This window comes from Dromiciops gliroides, chromosome 2 (genome assembly GCF_019393635.1).
Source record: "Dromiciops gliroides isolate mDroGli1 chromosome 2, mDroGli1.pri, whole genome shotgun sequence".
In the NCBI taxonomy this organism is placed as follows: Eukaryota; Metazoa; Chordata; class Mammalia; order Microbiotheria; family Microbiotheriidae; genus Dromiciops; species Dromiciops gliroides.
The window spans coordinates 36,325,001-36,349,598 of NC_057862.1; the positions used below are offsets into that span (position 1 = coordinate 36,325,001).

The 24,598-nt window shown below is 43.3% G+C and overlaps 1 protein-coding gene across 1 annotated transcript in view; it reads right to left on the reverse strand.

Moving 5' to 3' along the window:
• IREB2 (iron responsive element binding protein 2) overlaps positions 1-24,598 on the reverse strand; it is a 41,335-nt gene that overhangs the window by 9,548 nt on the left and 7,189 nt on the right. Inside the window, exons 3-18 of the mRNA XM_043983630.1 lie at positions 23,448-23,613; positions 22,202-22,339; positions 21,095-21,316; positions 17,803-17,872; positions 17,314-17,497; positions 15,935-16,074; positions 13,626-13,797; positions 9,555-9,655; positions 8,548-8,664; positions 7,756-7,915; positions 6,330-6,465; positions 4,278-4,362; positions 3,084-3,240; positions 2,676-2,800; positions 1,239-1,343; positions 1,004-1,146 (exon numbers count right to left, since the gene is read on the reverse strand). Coding sequence (XP_043839565.1) covers positions 1,004-1,146; positions 1,239-1,343; positions 2,676-2,800; positions 3,084-3,240; positions 4,278-4,362; positions 6,330-6,465; positions 7,756-7,915; positions 8,548-8,664; positions 9,555-9,655; positions 13,626-13,797; positions 15,935-16,074; positions 17,314-17,497; positions 17,803-17,872; positions 21,095-21,316; positions 22,202-22,339; positions 23,448-23,613 — 2,221 coding nt within the window. The remainder of the gene's footprint in view (positions 1-1,003; positions 1,147-1,238; positions 1,344-2,675; positions 2,801-3,083; positions 3,241-4,277; positions 4,363-6,329; positions 6,466-7,755; positions 7,916-8,547; positions 8,665-9,554; positions 9,656-13,625; positions 13,798-15,934; positions 16,075-17,313; positions 17,498-17,802; positions 17,873-21,094; positions 21,317-22,201; positions 22,340-23,447; positions 23,614-24,598) is intronic.

Here is a 24,598-nt window from a genome sequence, read left to right on the forward strand (position 1 = left end):
AAAAAATTAATGAAATTGTTGGTTTTATTCCTACAGTTTAGAGCTGAGAGAAAATGGGATGAAGACCCTCCTTTCCTCAAAATAATTCCAAATTTACGACAAGAATGGAGATTCTAAACATACACAAAATAAGGGGAGAGTGACATTATTCTAGTTCTCACTGTTATAGTATGAGAAATCTCCACAAAATCCTAAGCTAAAGTCTCTTCAAGAGAAGAACTCTAGATCTAACAGTGTTTAGTCTAAAAAAAAAATCTATTCATGGTTTTCTTTAAACATTGTTTTTATAAGATCGAATACCAGAAGTTTATGAAACAAGTCTTTTTCTGTGGAGAGTGACAAATAAACTAGTCTTTCTAAAGAGTAGCTGTTTACTTTTCATAAGGCATTTTCAATAATACCTCAAGTAAGTTTAAGTTTAGAGCTCTGTGCATAACCTCCCTAGTGTCAAGGCATCCATAGGTAACCAGACAATGACTACATTATTAATCATTATAAAGGGAAATAAAATCTACCTACCCCCCAGATTATGATCTCATGAATTAATGGTTATTTTCACTGTAATTTCCCAAGCATTTCTCAGGAGGCAGAGGGCCTTTGATGCCACCTACCCCATGATACCTGTGACCAACTTACTCCAACCTTGTATATCAATGATCCAAGTATAAACACAGTATCTAATTCCATGTACCCCTCATGATGGGTAGGATCCAAATGATCAGTCTTTATTCTGGCAGGGCACAAGCTAAACTAGTCTCTTAAATGAACAAGATTTAGAGAGAAAAAAGGAGAAACAGCTATTTTTTTTTAAAGCAGCTGTCTATTTAGACAAGGGCTCAATTTAAGTGGGCTCCAAAGTCAAAGGAATAATCAAGCCAAGATCGGGCTAGCGGTCTGGCTCTCCTCTGAACCAAGCACACCCACAATCAGGCACGCACAGCTTCTACTGGGAACCATCACAGATGGGGGTGTCAACTTGGTAGGAAGCCCTGGAGACACACACCCTCTGTTTGTCAGATACTTAGCAGCAGCGCTGCTCCTGGCGATGCTTCCAGCAGGTGATATGTGATCTGTTGTGACGGAATCTCCCAAATAGAGCAGGACATGGGCATTTTCAATGGGCTGCAGTGAAACTGGCTCTTTGGCCTGGAAGAGAAGAGATGAAGATGTTTAAAGACCACAAACAGCATAACCTGAGAAACAGCATTGTGTTGCCAGGTTTGTAACTGAATACTTACAAGTTTATCAAAAAAGGATGGACATCTGATATAAGTAGATTTCAAATCCCATGGGAACAAAACCGAATCTGGCGCATCTAAGGAATTCCACCGCTTATTTCCCTTCTGTGAAGAAAAACCACATCCATCAATCGGCAAGTTTATCCAAGTCTTTTCCTTGTGAAGCCCCAAGGGCAGTGTACAAGAAGCCTGGAACGCTGTGGGGAGCTCAGACTGCTATGGCACAAGCCAGATGGAATAGAGCTGGGAAAGGGTGCTGAGAAGGGCCTCTGCTTTCCAGAATGTTCCTCCACAAGGTTAGACCAAAGATGAGGCCAACCTCTGTCTGCTATGGAGGCTGAAAGGGGACACACACAACATCTACAAACCTTGAAGGGGAGGGGCAGGCTAAAGAATCAGATCCTTACCAGATATCAGGATATAAGAACAAAAGGCCACCTCCAAAAGATTGACCCAGAAGGAAAAAAAAGGAAATAATACTTTTATATACAATAAGGAAGGAGTCAACATTAAAACAAACCAACCAACCTCAGCCTCAACCCTCATTATTCCAAAAGGACAAAAATATAAAACAAGTTAAAACAGATACAAGCAGGTTGGGGGGGGGGGTGGAGAATCATGAATGAAGATTCACAACAAATAATTTTTGGGGCGAGGCGGGGCGGGGGCAGGGCAATGAGGGTTTAAGTGACTTGCCCAGGGTCACACAGCTGCTAAGTGTCAAGTGCCTGAGGCCAGATTTGAACTCAGGTCCTCCTGAATCCAGGGCCAGTGTTTTATCCACTGTGCCACCTAGCTGTCCCCATAACAAATAATATTAAAAGAGAATTAACCATGACTGGAGTGACATTACAAAGGATGTCAGCATAGAACGCTATCATTATATCCTTCATTAAATAACTCCCAAGGTGGACAGAAAACATCCTATACTAAAACTGAAATTCTAAACCTTTCCATATCAACATATCATTCCAATTTTAACTCACTAATGCTTTGCAGTATTTTTGAATGTTTAGTTTTTTAACTTTTATTTGGAAATACATTTAAGTCTACAAACTCCTCCTAATGCTGTCCAACTGAAGTTTCTTTAATATAACCAGATGGTTTCTCTCCTCCCTCCTACTTGCTCCATGATCATCATATATGGCCCCTGAGAACCCAAAGGTCCAGGTCACTTGCTTCAAAGCAGTAAACTAAGGCTATCTGTAACAGCCTTCTTCACGCAGAAAAATAATGTCAATTCTTTTCATTAACCAAAGATGATCAGACTCCTTTCTGAGAGCCTTGAATTATTTTAGTCATGTCAGAACTGACCCCCAAAACATTCCATTCCAAACGGTCATTTTCTAAATAAAATGCCCTGTGACATTCAGAGATTTGGGTGCGTGTTAGAAGAACAGTGCGCTTCTGTTCCACTACTGAAGAGAGAATGCTCACCTCCATTTTTTCTTTTAATTCTTTAAACATGGAGAATATCACATGTTCTTCCTCTACTTTATGAAGCTCCTCTCTATCAGGCCAAATGTCATGTAGGTAGATGTTTCTGCCTTGAGGATCTGTACCTATTACAAAAGATGTTAAAATAGTGTTCAATGGAAGCAAAGAAGGATAAATTACTTACTGCTTTCCAAAGATGTTCATCATCACCCAAGGAGATCATTGATCTACAGACTGTTTCAGGTTAAGCACCAGAATGGGGCTTATTGCAGTATTCATGTTAGCTGACACATAAGAATGGAAGGAAAATCAGTGTCCCCCTTGTCTTCTTTTACTCTAGTAAAAACGACTCCATTTCAGAGAACAGACACAACTTTCGGGAGACAGTGTGTGAAGAAATCAAGTTACCTAAAGGCTCCGTCTGGAAATCAATATTCACTGTTCCAGCAATGGCATAGGCTACTACTAGAGGTGGCGAGGCAAGGTAGTTGGCACGGACGCAGTCACAAAGACGACCTTCAAAATTCTTGTTGCCAGATAACACCCCACAGGCAACTAAGTCGCCCTAAAACAAGGGAAAGAAAAGGAACAGCACAGACATAAGCAAAAGCAAGGAGGACCAAGATAGCCAAAACAGGGCATGTTCTCATCAATCAGCGCGTAACTACTGCTCAAGAAGGAAGCTTGGGATGACCACAGAAATCCCAGCACTTCAGAAGGGGGGGGACCCAAGCCCCCACTGAATCCACCCTTTGCTTTACAGGAGAAGGAACTAAGGAGGAGAGAAGGGACTTGCCTGAGGTAACCCAGCAAAAGATGGGCCCAACTTGAAGTAGACTCAACAACAAAGGAGGTGAAGAGAATCAGAGACCCTTAAAGTGAACACTTATCACAGACCCGATGCTGAGGGTGCTGAGGGACAGAGGTCATGATGTATTTGAGCGAATATTTAACTGGAAGAAGCTAAGACCTGGGAGCATGGATAACCACTCCTCACTGCTGTCAGGTTTTCTGAAGAGCTATTATGCAAAAAGAGGAATTAAAATAATTTTGCAGAGTTAGGGAGCAGGCTAAGGCTAAATAGAAGGGCTACTCCAAAGTGGAATAGGCCACGTCAGGACAGAGCCCGGTCGGCTCTCCCTTAGAGACCTTCCAGCCAAAGCTGGCTGAGCACTGAGGACACTGTGGAGGGGACTTCCTTCAGGTACAGACTGTCTGCAACAACCTGGTTCTGCAGTAGGGTTCCAGTGGGCTGACTCAGAAGGGCAGCCGAGCCTTTCTAGACAGTGATCTCCAAGTACCAAAGGGAAGGCCACTTGTGAGGCCAGGTGGAGAGGGAATTTCTGTGCAGCCACAGACTGGACCAAAGCACCTTCCAGGTTCCTTCTAACTTGGAAACTCAACTTCCCCTCCCACTATAACCCTTCCACTCCTCGCCAAAGCCTCCACCTCATCTCTCGCTTCTATGAAACTAGTACGAGGACTAAAGTACGGGACAAAATTCAAAATCATGAAGTTAATTACTGATTTAATAACCAGGAAGTGGTTAAGAAACTTCAGGAGCATCTCTCAAACGTGTCGTTGCTAATCTATAAATGTTACCTCTTTTATTGCATTCAGAACAGCTTCTGGCAAGGGGGCTGTATTCCCAACACAGGTTGAACATCCATAGCCAACTACTTCAAATCTACATTAAAAAAAAAAGAAAGGCAAAGTTATTATAGAACATATTATACTGGGAAAGAACAGATACACTTCTTTCTCATTCTAAACATCTGTTAAACAAGTCAAGTGAAATCACTTAATCTGCCACACATCAGACACAGGTTTCACTAGTATTTTCATCCCTGTACTCTCAAGTCCCATCTGACCTTAAGTATCAGGACTCAGGAATGGTATTTGGGGCCACAGAAGCCCACAGGACTGCTGAGGAAAAGGGAACCCCTCCCAGGACCAGGTCAGCTCCTCCACTCACACCTTTATTTCCATTCAACCTCTGGCTCTTGAGGCACATTATTCCCAAACCATCACATGCCACCACCCCACCCCCATCTTCATTTTCTCTTTAATGACTGGCTCACTGCCGGCTGTCAACAAACACACCCAAGTCTCCCAAGCCTTAAGTCTTCACTCGACTCTAGTATACCCTCAGGTACCATCCATCCACTCCTAAATGAAGTTCTGGGCTCTCACTGCTCCCATTTCTTCTCTCACTCTTTTTTCAGCGCTGGCAACAGGGCTTCAAATTTGTGACTCAACTGAAATTGGTCCCTGCAAAGTTACTGATCATCTCCAAAGTGCCAAACTCAAGGCCTTTTGTTCAGGCCTCATCCTTGTAGATGCCCATGCAGCATTTGATTCTGCTGACCAGCCCTTCTCCTCTTTGGGTTTTTATGACACAAGCCTGCCTCGCTTCTCCTCTTCTCTATCTGACCACTCTTTAGTCTTCTTGGCTGGATCATTACATATACCACCCCCCACCCCCAACTGTCATGGCAAGCTCTGCCCCGCCTCCTCTTCTTTCTCCTTTAGTTCTCATTACTTCTCAAGAGTTTAATGATCATCTTTATGAAAGTGACTATCTCAGATCTGTCTGTCTATCGATCTACTGATCCATCTACCTATCTATTGATCTACCTCCCTACCTATCAACTGATTGATCAGTTAATCTACCTACCTATTAGTTGATCTGTCTGTCTCTCCTCTGGGTTCTAGTCCCACATCACCAGCTACTTGCTGAATCTTTCTAAGGCACCTCAAACTCATCGTGTCTAATACAGAACTCATTCCCTTTTCTCCCAAACACAGTGCTTTTCTAAACTTCCCTATTTCTGTTGAGGGCACTGTCATCTTTCCAGTCACCCAGACTTACTTCATTCTTCCTCACTCATTCCTCCTCAGTGAAGAGAAAGACTCTTCACTCTTCCTCCCCGGCCCCACGTCCAGTCATTTGCCAAGCGTACCAGCACAACATACCTCCCATCTGTTTTCTCTTCCCTCACATGACACAACCCTACTTCAGGCCCTACTCATGCCTCAGTCTAGGAAAATGGCTTTCGCCTTGGTCTCTGTGTCTCAAAGCTTATGCCTCTCCAACCCAGCATCCATATAACTGATAAAGCAATATTCTTAATTTTCAATCTACTCAATTAGCTCTAGTTGTTCCCCATCACCCTTAGAACCAAATACAAATGCTTCTGCACAGAATTGAAGCCGGGCTCTCATACCTCTCTAGCTTAAGGACTCTGGTCCAGCCATACTGGCCTCACATTCGCAGTCTCCCATGCCTAGAATGGGCCCCTTCGTCTCTGCCTGCTCAGCTCCAATGCCAGCCTCTAAGAGTCCCCTCCTGATCTTCCAGCTACTCCTGCATTTTGTTTTTTGTCTAGACTTAAACATGTATATGTTGCTTCCCCCAATAAAGTGTCAGTTCTGTGGGGGCAGGGGCTCTTTCATTCTTGTCTCTGTACCATCACTGCCCAGCCCAGTGCCCAGCAGATCATTCTCATGATAGAGACTGAGGCTCACCCCTCATTTAGCAGGTATGCTAAGATCTAACAGCCCAGTTAAGAGTCTGCAAAGTGCTTTCCTCACTAATGAGTGGCAAGGCTGTGGTGTAGCGTGGTCACTCTCCACTCTAGTATTGTTACTTACCCAAGTTTGCTAAGATATGGTAACACTCCACTTGAACTGAGGTAATGTGTGACCATCCCACTGCCAGGAGATAGGCTTGTTCTGATGTAAGGCTTAACTCGGAGACCGGCTTCAACAGCTTTTTTGGCCAAAAGACCTGTACAAAGTCCAATATGTTACATGAACATGAGTTTTCAAATAATAATAATAATAATAATAAGCCTCAGGACAAAAAACTGCTGTTTTAAAAACACATTAAAGCTCAGTTTTCTGGCCCAAGACTCACTGAGTATAATAAAGTGATCTTAGGCATTGAGAAGGGAAAGAGGAGAGCACATGTATAAACGTATGTATAAAAGGAACCCAAGCCTCCCTCCAATGACTGCAGACTGATATCACCTCCCTCCTCCATTAAAATCCTCTTACGCCTCAGCGTGATACAGAAATGACTGAGCTCCCCAAGGCCGCACTTGGAAAGCAGCACCAGCTCCAATGGGTCCTTAAGGCCCCAAGCCAGAGAGGCCTTGGACAAACTGCCCATTAAACAAAGCCCAGTCCTGCTGGGCTCAGAAAGGCTCATCAGCAGGTTGGCTTTAAGGTAATCTATTTCTTTTTCTTCTTCTTCTTTTTTTGGTTTTGTTTTTGGTGAGGCAATTGGGGTTAAGTGACTTGCCCAGGGTCACACAGCTAGTAAGTATCAAGTGTCTAAGGCCAGATTTGAACTCAGGTCTGACTACAGGGCCAGTGCTCTATCCACTGCGCCACCTAGCTGCCCTGAGGTAATTTATTTTAAAATGATAGCAACTTATTGAAGACTGTCTATCACCAATTCACAGAGAGACCAAGAGCTGTACTGGTGGAGGGAGGTATCCACACTAATGAAATCATGAAGCCATGACACACTGCAGAGTGGCGGCTCTAGAGGTAACCCACAATGTGGTACACGCCTGCCTTCTGCACTCTCTGCTACCTCAATGTATATACAAAGACATTTAAAAACAATATTCACAACACTAATGAGAACAAGTTTTACACTCCGTTATACAAGAACATGTTCATTCACAGCCTCACATTTGTTTGGTCTTTTAAGCTTCTTAAAGCAGACACCATTTCTGAGGTTTCTGTGCAGCATCTTTACAGCATCAGGGACAGACTGATTAACCTGATTCAGACTTGAGCATGAAATAGTAAGAAAAGACTAAGACTTGTAGTCACCCAATTTCTTAACAAATAGGGTGGAGCACCGCCAGAACTTTGTTTCTGCATAATTAAGCCAAAGTCTCTTAAAAAAAACCTGACAACAGCTGGGAGCCAATGAAAGCCTCTCTGCCATGAGGCACCACATGAGGGATGAAGTATATGATGCTGATTACGCTTCCGCATCGTTTCCCAAGGGGTGAGAAGTAAGCGGCCAAAAAGAAGCGAGTCTGGCTGTAAGCCGGCATACCTGCAGCAAGCATCACGGAGGGATTGCAGTTATTGGTACAACTGATGACGGCAGCAATGACCACAGAACCATGAGACAATTTATACTCAATTCCTTCATACTGAATAGGCACAACATCACTTTGCTTTTCAGCGGCAATTTGAAAGCCTTTAAATCCAACCTGCACAAAAGTGTACAAATCCATTAGCTCCATTTGCCCCCTTGTCTACACACAGTAGTTTTCTTTTCTTTCTTTTTTTTGGGGGTGGGGCAATGAGGGTTAAGTGACTTGCCCAGGGTCACACAGCTAGTAAGTGTCAAGTGTCTGAGGCCGGATTTGAACCCAGGTCCTCCTGAATCCAGGGTTGGTGCTTTATCCACTGTACCATCTAGCTGCCCCCTTACATCCCCACCATTTAACCAACACCAACCATGTAGGAATAGAAGGAATCATCTTTCTACAACTGAGTCAGTTTTCAAATTATCCAGAAATCTGATCAGATGAAGGGCATAGAAAACACTCCTTTAATTCTCCCATCATGGGACTCTCAGAAGAGTCATAAAGGCCTTAAAAAAGGAGTATATGGAAGGGGCTAGAAAAGCCATCAAAGGCAGTGCTGCCAAGCTGGCCCCAGCGAGCTTGGGGAGGGCTGATCAGAAGAAATGGCTCGGCAGGATTGCTGGAGAACGAGGCCAGCAGTGTTTGGTCACTGGTATTCCTATGACACCAGACACTGGTGCTGAGCTTATCATCTTTCTGCAGCGTTTAGCACTTTGTAATGAGCCCAGAAGGTGCAACCTGAAATGATTTACCTTTTCATTGAGGCAAGCTTGGAAATCATTTTTCATATCACTCACAGCCACTCGATCCTGGGGCCTCTTTGGACCACTGACAGATGGAATTATAGAGTTCAGATTAATCTGTATAATCTAGGAGAGGAAGAAGAATTAGCATTCACAGTCACCATCTCCAGTGCAGAGTACCATTGATCTTAGCAATGTGAGTCCACCCACACGATCATACTTTTAAAACACAAGAGCCCAATTTTAGTTAATGGTCACAGTGGGCTTGAACACTGTGCTAAGAGCAGAGTAGAATCTTGGCAGCCAGGAGAGTCCTGTGCTATCCTCAAGAGAGGCTATCTGGCATCTGTATCCCAAAGTGCTGACGTCCCTATGCTGCCACCTGGCTGCCCTTTTCTCTGTAAATGAATTCTTGGATTCAGTATGAAAAGTCAACAAAGTCAGATGCTGTCAAAATATCTTTCATCTCTCCAACAAGAAGTAATTTTTCTCCTCATAAATCTGGATTTTCAAGACACGAAAGCTAAGAAACATTTCTTCCTACTACTTTTGGAGTGGGAAATCTACCTTTGGGAAGTAAAGTGGAATCATTTATTTATACTAAATGCTAAGAAATAATGAAATTGGTTTAAACACTAAAAGAAATCACTATAATCAAAGTCTTTATTTCTTTCTTTTTTTGTGTGAGGCAATTGGGGTTAAGTGACTTGCCCAGGGTCACACAGCCAGTAAGTGTTAAGTGTCTGTGGCTAGATTTGAACTCAGGTCCTCCTGACTCCAGAGTTGGAGCTCTATCCACTGCGCCACCTAGCTGCCCCAAAGTCTTTATTTCTAGTGCAAAAAAAAAAAAAAAAAAGACTATTCCAAGCTACTGTGCTACAAATGGCCCTGGGGAAATAAGGAAGTAGAATGCCATAAGCCACAGCCTCCATATTCCCAAAGTACACTCTCGGTGCCAGGCCCTGTGCTCAGCACTGAGGACACCCAACATAAAGCCACCCACTGCTCAGGCATACCTGGGAATACTCAGGCTCCACTGAAGAGCCCAGGTCACTTCTAAACAACTTCACAGCTTTAAGGTATGTTTCCACTGACGCAAGCTTGTCTTTGTCAAAACCTGACAGGGAAAAAAGTGCTTTAGTAAGGAATGATTCTTTTAGGCAGACAAGAGGTGGCAGGGGCTACTTATTACTAAAATGAAACCTCAGCACTGAATTTTCTACAACTCAGTTCTTGATAGAATCCTCAAACTGTATAAAAACTGTGTACTTCAGAAAAATGCTCACACACGTGTGGTCAAAACCACTGATAGTCTTTTCATTTTCCTGCCAGGTCAGAAACGCTGGACGCGGAAACAGGACAGTAATTCCTGTGTTGAAGACAATCGGGCCCTGGTGGATCTGCAATGATCCCATTTCCCTGGATTCTCTGCCCCAGCGATGCCTTTGGCTCCTCAATCACCATTTATTACCAAGGGTCCCCCATGTAGGGAGCCCTGTACACATGTGTGTGGTTGATGGTAGTGTGTGTGGGGGGAGAACAGAGACCAGACATCAGTCCAAACAGTTCCTGCCCTCTAAAAGCTGACCTGCCCACAGATAAACATGATGCAGCGAGAGGGACAAGATGAGATCGCACTCAGGCTCCCAAAATACTGGACGAAGAGATCCGAAGGCTATACAGAGACAGCACCCCAGTGCCGACATGAAAGAAGAGGAGGAATGTGGAAAATAGAAAGGGGATTCTGATTCCAGACATGGGAACTGGGCTGCATGAAAACAAGAAAGACGACGACCCGTCAAGTTTAAGACAGAATCGATGAAGAGAAGCCACGGGAATATGGCCTGAATTAGCTTATGCAGGACCTTAAAGACCAGGCTGAGGAGTCTGTCCTTCAACCTGGGGTAATGAGGAATCAGTGAAGATTCTGGAGCTAGAGAGTGACAAGTACAGATCTGTACCTTTGGAAGATGATTTTGGTAGCTGTGGAAGGGAGAGGACGACATATATGAGGAGAAGAACGTGCCTTTGGAGACATCGCGCAGCAGCAGAACAGAATTAGGGCACAAAAAAGATCTGAGGTGGGGTCACACAGGCAAAAGCAGGAGACCTCAGTCATGGAAGCTACAGGAGCAGCACTCAGGAAGAAGTCAGGGTCAACAGCATCCAACACTGACAGAAGGCCAAGAAGGAAGGAAACTGGGGAAAGGAGACCCATCGATAATGAGGAGAGCTGCAGCAATAGTCATCAAGTCACGCTGATGTTAAGGGCTAAAATTCTAGCTAAACTGTCTAAAATATCTAATGAGTGGTCGCCAATCAATTACAAGCTTTAGCAAGAGTTAGACTTTTAAGCATTTATTAAGGAGAATAAGAATTTGGTAAAGAGAGAGAGAAAGGCCTAGATTCCTATCTATTAAAGGGAGAGCACATTTCTAGCTCCCTTCTCCGCCAGCGTCCTCAGGAAAGAGAGCGAGACTGAGCGCCAGTCTCTTCCTTCCTCCTCCCACTAGCCCGCGTCACTTCCTCCTCGCCAAAGAAAAGACTCCTGGTCTTGCCCTCAAAGACCTTCGCTTCATGGGCAGAACTCTTCTACAGTAAGTATCCAGCAGGTGGCGTCATTCCAATCGTTACACTGAAAGGGCACGAGGAGCGGAGGGGGGGGGGGGGGCCAGGGAGGCAATGGAGGCCGCATGTGTGCAAAGGTGAAGAGAAATGCTGGGCAGTAACTCAAGTAAGGACGCCTGTAAGCAGCTCCGTGATAAAGGGAAGAACTGAAGCTAGGACAAATGACTAGGGGAGAGAGCAATGGGTGGGATGGAGGGCAAATGTTAACTGTTAGGCTTGGCAAAAAGCAGGGCTTTGTTCTCCCAGGAGAGTGGCAGGGTCGCTGGTATCTAGGGAGCACTTATTAAGCACCTACTAAACGTTAGGCTCTGTGCTCAGCACTGGGCATGCAAAGAAAACCAGATACTTCTTGCCCTCAAGAAGCTCACAGTCTGGGGCAGCTAGGTGGCGCAGTGGATAAAGCACCAGCCCTGGATTCAGGAGGACCTGAGTTCAAATCCGGCCTCAGGCACTTGACACTTAGTAGCTGTGTGACCCTGGGCAAGTCACTTAACCCTCACTGCCTTGCAAAAAAAAAAAAAAAAACAACTCACAGTCTAATGGGGAGACAGCATGCAAACAACTGGGTACAAACAAGCTATGGACAGGACAGACTGGAGGTAATCAACAGAGAGAAGGCACTAGGCATGGAGGGTGCCTGGCAGAGGTTTCCTCAGAAGAGGGGACTTTAGCTGAGACCTAAAGGGATTGGGGGAACCAGGAGGAAGAGATGAGGGGAGAGCACCTTGGACATTGAGGGACTGAAGAGAAACTAGGTCCGTGCAGATGATGAAGGGCATCGAATGCCAAACAAAAGATTCTGTGATGGACAGCCAAGTGATCAGGGGTGTGACACGGTCAGACCAGTGCCTTAGGGAGATCACACTGACAGCTGAGGGGAGGGGAGATGGGAGTGGGGAAAGACTGGAGACAGGCAGAGCCATCTCAGCCATGAGGTGACAAGGTCCACCCCGGGCTAGTGGCCAGGTCAGAGAGAAGGGATGTAGATGAGAGATGTCACTGAAGATAAGATCAAGACGGGCTACGAGGGGTGAGAACGAGCAATGGATGACGTTCAGAGTTCCAGCCTCGGGAGGATGATGTGGTGCCTGACAATGACGGAGAACTCAAGAAGAGGGAGGATTTTGGAGGGAGGTGTCTTGGCCATCTGGAGGCCAGGATAGAGGTTAGGGCTGGATAAGGACATCTAAGAATCACAGAAAAGTCACTCCATGGAGTACAACAATAATTGGAATGGAATAACAGAAATGACTTGAAGCAGCAAGGGCTGAGCAAAGAACAGGGAACAGGCCCTCTCAGCCTTATTTCCTACCCACTTTATTTTTTGAGCAGGGCAATGAGGGTTAAATGACTTGCTCAGGGTCATACAGCTAGTGTCAAGTGTCTGAGGCTGGATTTGAACTCAGGTCCTCCTGAATCCAGGGCCAGTGCTTTATCCACTGCATCACCCAGCTGCCCCTTCTGACCCACTTTTAGTTCTTGATCCTCAGCCTTGTCCCGCCTTTTCCCATGATTCCCTAGACTGATGGAAGCTCTTGTCCATGCCTAAAACATACTCCCTCATCTCAGCTTGTGGAAATTCTGTCTTCCCAGAACCAGCTAACACGTCACCACCTCCATGAAGCCTTCCCTGATGGCCCCAGCTGAAAGTGCTCTTTACGATCTCAAATGTTTCTGGGGAACTATCTGTGTCACCTGTGCCTCTGCTTTATGGTCTGTTTGAGTCAATGTCTCAGAAGGAGGAGAATGTAATTTTTCATCTCCCTCTTCCCAGTATAGTGACTTGGTTAGGCACTTAATAAATGTGTTTAGCAAGGGGAGAGGCATGGATCTTTAGGCCCAAGGCCTGGGTGTGAATCCTGGCTGTGTGTGATCGCTCGCCAGGGACTCTTCTCTGCAACTGTATGGTCATTCACTGTAAGCTGAGGGGTCAGACTCTATCCCCTTCAAAGTCTTGTCCTCCTCTAGAATCCCATCAGTGAGCCATAGGAATGCACAAGGCCCAGCCTTGCTGGCCAGAGGTCTATGTCTTCCTAAGGGGGCTCAAAGACAGCCAGCCCGCTATGAAGCCGAGAGGAGCAGAATGACTCTGAGAGGAGTCCTGAGTCTTGCCTCAGCTCTCTCAGCCCCACAATAAGAGGACCGGGGTTATTTTCGGAAGTTTCTAAACCCATTGTCTGGTGAACTCTTATTCCCACTGAAGAGTGGTGGAGGACAGCCTGCTGTTTGACCTTGAGCCAGCCACGGAAGGACACAAGGGAGAGGGCTGGAGATCTGCAGTCTGGAGGGACAGTCAGTTACAACTTTATAGGAACGGGTCCAAGGTGACTCTTGGCTTGAGGCCACAGCATTGGAAGACCTCTGGGCTCCTTGGTGAAATCACTCTCTTCAGTATCGTGTCTGAGGCAGTGTCTAAACAAGCATGATACAACTCTTTGTTCCCCTCAAGATCCTCTTACCTGTATGTTCTAAGTGCTTTAATGTCACATTGTCAACAGGGAAAAAGCTCAGAATAGCACCATATTCTGGACACATATTTGCTATCGTGGTTCGGTCAGTCACAGAGAGCTGAGCTACGCCACTCCCAAAGAACTCGACAAACTTTCCAGCCACTCCGGCTTGCCTCAGGTGCTGTGTGAAGGAATGCACAGAGAATAGTTACCCCATCCCACAGCCAATCAAGAGAGACAGAGCCCATCGATTCTTTGGGCTCCCAGTGGCAGGAGACAAGCTCCTTATGTGGCTAAGTGGAATCTACAAAGAGCATTTCAGCCACCACAAGTTACAAGTCCATTAGCACAACAATGTCTTTTAATAAGCAACAGTTCAAATCTAAAAGAGTCAATTACTTCATGTGTTACAGAAGTCAATCAAGCACAAGGAAAGCATTTGGTCCAGCCCTCATCCCAATGACATAACTGGATTTAACGGGAAGTTTTGACTCTTGTCTCCTGGAAAACCATGACTAGATATCACACCGACCAGTAAAACTACCTCAAGGGGAGCTGAGAGAAAAACACAACCAATCAACACTCCCCTATAAGGCACATGACTATCAAAGGCAACGAAAGGAGCTACGGTTGTAATGCCTTACATTTTGTAGACTTTAAAGTTTTCTAAAACCTCTCCTAAGTAGTCACAGGGCAGAGGGTCTGAGCTGCTCCAACCCCATCTCACAGATCAGGAAAACCTGAAGCTTAGAGCAGAGAAGAAGCCGGGCGAGCAAAGTCGGGATATGAGCTTTTCTCCAAAGGCCATTCATTCTCTTGTTATCTTTCCGCTACAGAAAACGAACTACTGAATCACAGAAGGAGCCCCATGATCAGATCAGCTACTCCTTTTACACAAGATGGGACGTGGAGCCTAGAAGTGACTTTAGGAAACCAAATATTTGTGATATACTTTCCAGGTGGTTAAAAGAGGACCACAAAGAAAAGCAGTGACTGGCATGTTTGTTTGTTTGTTTTCCATGTGCTTAATAAAGGGCTTAAATGGCCTTCTTGAAAAACAAAATATAATTAATGCTGAAAGACCCTGATTAAAAAGCACTTTGGGAGAAACAAGAGAAAGCTATAAGCCTACCAGGAGCCCTGATCATCAGAACCAAGTTAAAACAATGCTATACCAAATGGCCCTAAAAAGAAACACTTATTTTTAGGGCTGGGTAAAGTTGTGTGTGTGTGTGTTTGGGGGGGGGGGGTGCTCAGGCTTTCTCTACAACCTACTGGGTTTCTCCTTTTCAATTAGAAATGACCTCACAAGCCTCAATTTAGCCTCTATTACCTTTTTTTTGGGGGGGGGGGCAATGAGAGTTAAGTGACTTGCCCAGGGTCACACAGCTAGTAAGTGTCAAGTGTCTGAGGCTGGACTTGAACTCAGGTCCTCCTGAATCCAGGGCCAGTGCTTTATCTACTGTACCACCTAACTGCCCCCTCTATTACCTTTTGAGAACTTGTGCCTTTAGCAATCATTTCCTTAGCTAGTCAACATATCTCCTAATTAGGGAACTGGAAAATACTGACTGATGAGAAACTTCCTTTTTCTGTTTTCCATGGGGTTTCTTGGAGATAAGGGGGGGTGGGATGGGGGACAAATGCTGGGCATTTTATGAGATTCACTCCACCGAATCCCCAACCCCAGTTCCTGAGAAAGGTGGCACTGGATGCCAGCACCTCTATGCTTCCTTGTAGCACCTTGGACCAATCTCAAACTTTCTCAGGTGTAAAATGAGACTGACTCCAAGGCCAGTTCTACCCACTATTATCCTACCGACTGTCTGGCTAAATAATATGAAGGGGCAAATGAGTAAATTAGGGATCAGAGACCTAATTAAGCTCTTTCTCTCTAAAGGCATTTATAGCTAATGAAGTGTTACAGTCAGCTAATAATTGTACTCATGGCCCTGAGCTGACAAAGACGGCCATTTCAACCATCTAACGACCTTTGATTTAGGCAGGGCCAGTGCTCCCTGCACTGAGGGACAGTAAGCTCTCCTGCTCAGACTTGGCAGACTGGCTCCCAGAGTTGCTTTGGCTGAAAAATCCACCCCTTTGTGACCATCCCAGTAACAAGGCTGTTTCTCAGCCCCTCACTGGGCCTGGCCAGTCAGCAGGACGGCTCAGTTCACATTCCACTGGCTCATTCTTCAAGAACCAAGTCATCTCCATGCCAGGACAAAGCTGAGCAGGGCTTTGGAGAAGGTGCCTGATCAAATTCTCCCAAAAATAAGGTTAACAAGGTCACCTACTGAAATAGTTCTTTAACTTACCTTTGTAATGCCAAGAACCACATCTATGGATGTGGCCAAAGAACTCGATGACCCAATCAATTCACACCCGACCACCTCTGGCAAAGTAAGAGAGACTGGGAGACCAAGCATGACTGCCTCTGTCTCGATGCCACCGACTCCTAACCAACAGATTAAAATGCATCGATCAGCACCGTGTATTCAAACCAATCTGCTAAGACTATTAAAATCTGAGACAGGGGCAGCTAGGTGGCGCAGTGGATAAAGCACTGGCCCTAGATTCAGGAGGACATGAGTTCAAATCTGGCCTCAGACACTTGACACTTACTAGCTGTGTGACCCTGGGCGAATCACTTAACCCTCATTGCCCCACAATAAAACAAAAACAAATTTGAGACAAGAGAGCTGCCTGCCATGGGGCTCCTTCAGAGCATTAAGAGACAGAATAACTAAATCCTCCCACGTTATTTATTTATTTGTTTTTTAAATGGGTCCGTGAGGGTTAAGTGACTTGCCCAAGGTCACACAGCTGGTAAGTGTCAAGTATCTGAGGCTGGATTTGAACTCAGGTCCTCCTGAATCCAGGGCCAGTGCTTTATCCACTATGCCACCTAGCTGCCCCCTCCCACATTACTGATGAAGAGGCTGGGGGCTTTGGGGTGACTCACATGAGGCTAACAGTAACAACCAGTTAGGGGAAGAGCCACTGGCGCCTACATGTCTTCTGCCTTCTGTAGTCAGGTTTATGTGATCATTTATCACCTACACATTGTGAGTTTACCCCCCAAAATATGGTTCCCTGTTTTTCTTTATCCTTGACCTAGAATTTAATTTTAAGACATTTAGCCAATTCCCTTGAGCAGGGTAAGGAGCAGACAGCCAGGAGAGTTGTGCAAAACCCAAAGAGCTCACCCAAGCTGAACCTCTCACTCCCCTGAGGGGGGGCCCCATTGGCTTCTCCTCTACAACTCACACTCAACCAACATACCCTGACTGAGTTTCCTAGGGCCCAACTAAGAGAAAACCAAGATCATCTGCACTGCTACTATACAGGTCTTTGTATGATGAAGGTAAGAACCACAAGCTTCATTAACATTTAATAACGCCAGTGACAGGTCATCTGTGACAGAGGAATCTGTGCTGCATCTGACTCAGTGACCGCAAAGATTTACAAAGTCCCATGAACTACAATGACCAATTTTAAGATGAGCCTGCTAGGCATATGCATGCATAAAACCTTTCTGGCTAACAGGTAGCTAGAAAAGAGCAGTTAGGATGCTCCTTAAAGCTGACCACTCCTAGACTAACTGAGAATCAATGTTCACTTAAGCAACAATTCAACAAAAAATAACACTAGCACCCAGGCTAGCTGCGGCAAACAAGCCATGCCATTGACTTACCCCACCCCAGGATGCCCAAGCCGTTCACCATCGTTATGTGGGAGTCTGTGCCAACCACACTGTCTGGGAAGAAGAAGTTCTCTCCTTCAAACACCACTCTTGACAAATACTCCAGATTTACTTGATGGGCCATTCCAGTTCCAGGGGGAATTAGAGTCACATTCTTAAAAACTTTTGAACTCCACTATATTGTTTTAAAATGGGGGGGGGGGAGAGAAAAGGAAATATTAGTTCATGCATGTGGCAATTTGTGATCATTTCATAAATATGCGTGTCAGCATTTGAAACACTGGCATTAAAGCCCAATTTAAGATCTCTACAAGACAATAAAATATGAACATATTAACTTTATGAAATAAACTTTTAAAGGAAAAAATAACTTCAAAGAGATCACTAAGTAAAATGCTTGATATATTTCTAATGTTTGAAATCTTTTATTATTTTACAAGTCTTCATGCAAGTGTTTTTTAATTCCTTCGATTTATATACCTTGAAAAATTGTAGCCTCTCTCGATTTCTGCCGAATTCTACCTCTTGGTTTTTTAACACTGTTTCAGGCCTAGAGGGGAAAACAGCTAATATTAAACTTACTTATTGTTACATGAAACAAAGAGTTGCCTTGTTACCTACATTGTCATTTTTACATAGACCCCTCCCACCTCCATTCCTCAAATCCTTGAGATTTATTGGACTTCTTAGAATCAAATGATTTTATTTTCCAACCATGAAGAAGTATTCCTCTTATATCACAGGATGGGGATTTTATTGCCTTATAATATAAAATGAGATGGCAAATGTTAAATCTTTTGGCAAGCCTACATAAAATATTATTCTAATTGTTATTTGCTTATGTTCCCGGCTAGGCCCTCTTAACATAAACGACACTAGGAGAAATTTGGGGAAATCTACCTTCATTGTTTTATGGTTTAGATGAAACCAAGATAAAGCATGTGTGAAGCTTTGGCGGGCCTTACTTTAGGAAGAACTCAACCAATCAATAACGCAGCACTTAACACCTGTCATGTGTCACTCCTGTGTCAGGCCCTGGGAATATAAATACATTCATGGCAAGGAAACAATGGACTCACCCAGAATGGCGGGTTTATCTGCTCTTCCTTATGCTATAGAAACTTACAAGGATATCGCCATTCTACAATAATGCCGACCAATCTATTAGAACCAGAGCCTGCCATAACATCACAAAACCTGGCTGGAATAACACCCAGTCCCAGACAAAAAGGTCGTGTGTGAGCCCCCAGAGCATTACCTCTCTAAGCCAGCCAATGACCATTTCCATTATCACAGAACGAATATAACGACTTCAGGAAGGAAATGCTTGTACTTTAAATGGTCTAAATAGCATTTTATATAGAAGTGCTAATTACTCAAGTCCTAAGGAAGAAATAGTTTTCTTCCCCAAAAAACCATTATCATGAGGTATTTTATCTAATGATTATTATCTGAAGTTACTTCAGGCAAGGTGAAATTAGGAAGAAAATCTATTTTCACTTGCCAGTTGATAATTAACTGGTGACTAGATCTTCAATGATTACAACCGAGGCAGAATAAGCACCCCATAGGCAACATCAATTCCTAACAGCCTCTTCCCAACCTGGGTTCTCTGAACGATACACTGACCAGCAATCACTGTGAACCCAGACAAGTTTTCGGTACCCTCTGGGGCACAGTTTCTCTAGGACTATTGTACAGACTATAGGGAATAGACAATCTTCCTAGACACTCAAATTCACAGTGTCTTACTCTGTAATACATGTGTGAATTAAATCTGATTTCTTTAAAGCAGGTAGGAGTGACTCCAAATGCTGAGTTTCTACTATCACTTCCTTACCTTTTGTCTGATTCTATCTGGCTGTTACTGAGTTCTAACAAACATCTGTATCATACAAATTCACTAACATAAGAAGGGCTGGGGCTTAAAAACATCTTAAAAGATCAAGTTGCATCAGTTAACATGTCAATTTTTTTTTTTATTCACAAGGCAAAGAAAATAGAAGTAACACTATAATAAAATGTTTGCCTCAATTGTTGTGGCTGGTCCTTGTATTCATGAATATAGAAAATAGCAGCCCTGCTTTCACAGAGCAGTGGGGCGGAATGTAACCTTTTTTGAGTTCTATCATTTAAAAGACAAATCAAAAAGAAATGCTAGTACTAAAATATAGCAAGCAACTCTCTTCTCACTACTTCTGAAGGATTCCCTAGTCAGCTTGTTTGAAGAGAATGAACTTAGAATATCAGCCAAAAAAAAAAAGAATCAATGCATTCTTGTATTAACCTAGCTTCTGCACAGGAAGACATGTCAAGTTTCAAAGCTGACAGCCATCTAATTAGTCAGGATGACTGGGTAGCACGAGAGGCTACAAAATTAGACTGTTGTGAAAAAATCTACAGATTATCTGGAATTCTGGGAAAGAGCATGTACGGGCTCTATAGACTGTCACATATAAACTAGGCAGAAATACCAGATTTCAATGACAAATCCAGATGCTGTGTATCAAGGCTAGAGGAAAATGCATGGGTTGACTGAATCCTCTTAGGATTTTTAATAAGTGTTTTACCTTCAAATTTCAAAAAAAGTTTCAAAGGAAAGTGGTTGAGACTCTAACAAGATATTAGCCCTCTCTATCACTAAAACGAACAGTACCTTATTTTCATTTTATTTATTACAATGACTTTCATGTCCTAACAAAATGACTTAGGGCACCTTCAGAATCCATCAGGGATCTATGAAAAATGAAGGCTATCTGTGAAGGAATATGGCCCTAGCAGTGCTGCTCACTCACCTACGGAACAAAACAATGTACTCTACTTGGAAGGATTTAGAGGAGAAAGTGACACAGTTGTTAGTTCCCTAAAGATTATTTTCCCTCAAAATACAAACTAAACTACTTGTAATCCAATGTCTTTTGGAAGGTTAAGCCAGAGGAGGTTGTAGAGGAAAGAGCCTGAAGCTGGCATACCTGGCTTCTAATCCTGGCCCCAGCCCTGACTCATAGAGGACCCTGGGCAAGAAGATAACTTTGCTGACACTTAGTTTTCTCACTTACAGAGACAAGCCTAACCCAGCTTCTGGCTGCCTGGACCTCGGATTCAATTTGGCACCGCCACGTGGCAAACATTCTGGAGTACCCCAACTTTACTGAATGGCACCCCTCTGAGACTAGTCAGAGCCTTACTTCTAAATCTCACTGTTTAGGGGAAGTTAATATTTTTATTAAGATTTACATAAGGATTCTGAGTTCAACTACCTTTCCTTGAAAGTCCAGGGGATAGAGAAAAGACAGCTTTTATGCCCCCTTCAAGAAATCAGTTTACCTCATTAGTAAAAATCAATACAATTCAGTTTCCTTGGTGCTTTTGGGCAGTTCTCAAAGCTGTACTGCTCTGATAACAGTTTCTTTCTCTTCAAGCTGTCATCACCAGGGCAGCTAGGTGGCACAGTGGATAGAGCACCGGCCCTGGAGTCAGGAGTACCTGAGTTCAAATCCGGCCTCAGACACTTAACACTTACTAGCTGTGTGACCCTGGGCAGGTCACTTAACCCTAATTGCCTCACTTAAAAAAAAAAAGCTGTCATCACCAAGAAAAACAAAAACATTGTTGGAAGATCATTTCAAACATGCAAAAACACTTAATTCTACTGATACTACATGCTAGTAACCTCATGTTAAATTTCATTTTGCTTTGAAAAAAAGATGTAATTTCCACTGGAAAAACAGTCATCTAGTACTAGAAAATGCCAATGAAAATAGGCTCATACTCAGGCACTGGTTGTAAATGGAAAGGACACAGGAGAGGCGTGTTCTCGATCTGTGCAGAAAACGTTCCTGAGTTGCGGCCCAGCTCTCCAGTACCGCACGGTCCTCGGCAAGCAGCCTGACCTCTGCAGGAGGCTTTTCGATGCTGGACTTTAAGTGGGGAAAGCTTGCTGGCTGGTTTCTGCAGTTCACCACCTCCAGGATTCGGAGCATTCTGTATTGCACTATTATTTCCAAAAGAAAACAAAAAGTCCATAAGGTGAAATTGTTATAAAAGTGGCATAAACTTAGCTTGCCAAAATAATAGACATGCAGTACAAGAGAAGACTTCAAAATGGGTTCATTAGCTTTTCTAAAGGGAAATGGAAACTCTATAAATAAAAATCAACCCAACATAAAACAAGAACACAAAGTCCAGGCTACAGAAAACAAAGAGGAATTACTTTAATACATAAGATGGAATTAGATTTTTATCCAAATGAAATCATGGCTTTCATGTATCGTTCTGTTCTATTTAAATGAAAGGATTTTTTAAATTCTAGAACCGGCCTTTTTCTTATTGAACATCACCAATCTGAAACCAGTTCCTTATCCATAGCTTTACTCTAGTGTGTGGGATAACAATCTCTCATACTTTATATATATCCTTGGTCTAAAATTTATTCTACCCGTCCAAAGGATGGACAAAGCTGTATGTCAAACAGCCCACTAAACCCAAGCATCATAGTGCTCTCTTACCATCATCAGAGAAAGGCCTATTCATGGAAAGATGATATTGGAAGAGCAACAGAGATAAACTCTGAATGCGCTCAATACTTTCATCCATCACCTCCACCCACATGTACATGACCCATACCAAAGACTTTGGAAGAAAAAAAGGAAGTTTGCTTTGGCACAAAAGGTGGCTTCTCTAAAAACTTAAGATACATATTCCTATCTAAAAGTAAATAGCAACTAGAAATACAGAAGAAACACTAATAAAATCTTTATGGTACAAGCCCACTAACTTTATTACTCTTTTGTTGCAATCTCTTTCACTATCCAATACAAGCAATTGAACTCTCAGAGGGGGTTTCTTGTTATTTGCACACACAGCTATAGTGAAATACCATTTACTGAAGTCAATTTGCAAAGAATGGTCAACAGTGAGATCTGTGGGGCAGGCAGGATGGACATTCTTAGGATCTCCCCCAAGAGTTTTCACTGCTTCTCTCATAGCAGCAAAATCCACCATTGCTGGTATCCCACTGAAAAAACAAAGAATGATCCATTTTTCAAATACAGTTAAGATGAATCAAATACTCCAGATGAACATAAAATACTAAGGACCAGTACAAATTATAAGCAAAACATCCTATTATGCATGTGTTTGTTCATTTATTTTCAGCTTTAAAATACCTCTTTACTGGGTGTTCATTTTGAACAAGACTCCTCAGAGATTTTTCTGCTTGACTTGGTAAAAAACAAGGCTACGTGGCATAGTGTCCAGTGCCCCGGACTTTGAATGAGACCTGGGTTTGAATCCCAGCTCTACTAACTATCATGTGACTGTGAGCAAATGACTTGCCCCCCATTTCATTCATATAATCTAGAGGTGGGAATGGTCGTCCCTTCCAGGGGGAACCTTATTCATCAAACTTTCTTTCTAGACAGTTTTTCACAGCTCCCACATGCCAAAGGCCAGCACTGTCTCCCACACCCCATCCCATTCCTTTCTATCTTCCAGCACCTCAGTGATCTGACACAGCCCCCCAGCTGTCCAGCTGACTGGACATCTCCCACCCCAAGTTCAAAATGATCTCAGAAGTCCCAACAACCTCCAAGCTTCCTATTCCCTTTAAAGTCACACAGGAGAAAGTGACTGACTTGATGGAGAACAGAAGACATCTTTGGGGTGGGGGGTGCTATGCTTTAGATCACCTCCCCCACCTCCCGTCCCCCCAGGAATCTCTAACTTGTAAATTGTAGGAGAAAGGCCTGGGCCACCAAATGACTTCCCTTGTCCCAAAAGAGGGAGCTGTTACTTGGAGCCTTTAAGCCATAGATTTTTTTTTTTTTTTGCTTTTGCTGTGGATATCTCAGTTAAAACTCCTACATGGTACCTCAGTATCCTGACATTAGCAATGAATGTACAAAGCTTTCATACTGTTTGTTCTCAACACTAGGAGTACAGAGTATTCATGCCAAAATGCAGGGAGGGAAATAGAAGTCTGATTTTAATGGAATAAATAGTTCAGTTCAGAAAATGCCATCTTATTGTTTACAGGCCAAGATAAAGCAAGGGGAAAATGTCCGAGGACCCTAAATAGAATCCATGTTCATAATCTAAAGTAGCGGAGAGTATATATCACTTACGTAAAATCTTGAAGGAGAACCCGGGCAGGGAGAAAGGGCACTTCAACATTGTTTTGTTTATTCTTCCAATCTAAAATGTTCATAACATCTTCCTTTTTCACTAGGAAGCCATCACATCTTCTAACGGCAGCTTCCAAAAGTACCCGTATGGAGTAAGGCAGAGCATCTGGTGTGAGAGAAAATCATGCAATTAGCTAAGAAGGAGAGATTAGCCTTCACTGTGTCTTTAAAGGAAAAAAAAGTCAAGAAAGAAACCCTGGAGAACACCAGCACCCAGAGGGTGATATTCTTACTAATGGAAGCTCTTTGTGGCCTCCCTAAGGAAGACACCCAAATCCAGCTGCCACAAAGCTCGATCTCTAAATCAAACATTCCTGGTTTTTAAGCTTTTCTCTTGCAGCCTCATTAACTCAATTTAACTCAGTTCTTAACAAGCTCAGTTATCTGGTTTCTCAGCCCACAACAGATTAAAAGCAGCAATTCAAGAAGTGTTGAAGCCAGGACTAATAAAGGAAGCCTAATGAAACAACATGATAATGAAAGTAGAGACCAAAACACACAGAACTCTATTACTACAGATTATAATGGTGCACAATACATGTTCATAATAATGACACAGAGCAATTTTTAAAAAAGGTTAAATTGCATTCAGCCCCTCGTGTTTAAGAAGTCAAGGAATTGTGTAAGTTATTAAAAAAAAAGTTGTACCTCCAAATTAATCAAGTTAGAAGTTTCAATATTCAAAGGGGATAAGCTTCAATTATCCAGAAAAATCATTTAAGTGGAATACTTTAGTCACTAACAATACAAGAAATATTACTATAAGTTTGATTATTTTCAAAGATCGGCTCAAATCTGATTTTTTTATAGTAGATTTTGTTATTTCTCATAAATATCAATCTGTTTAAAAGTTTTAATTAGGATTTTAGGGAAACCCTGAAGAAAGCCAAAGACTTGGTGCCCTTAGAAGGAAAACCCTAGAAATATGCATTTCAGGGATAGGGGAGGTAAAAGAGGAAGAGTAAATGATCATATTTAGTTAATTATGAGAAAAACATAGAAGTGTGTATATACTATATAAAAAACAGTACAATAAGGGCAGCTAGATGGCGCAGTAGATAAAGCACCGGCCATGGATTCAGGAGTACCTG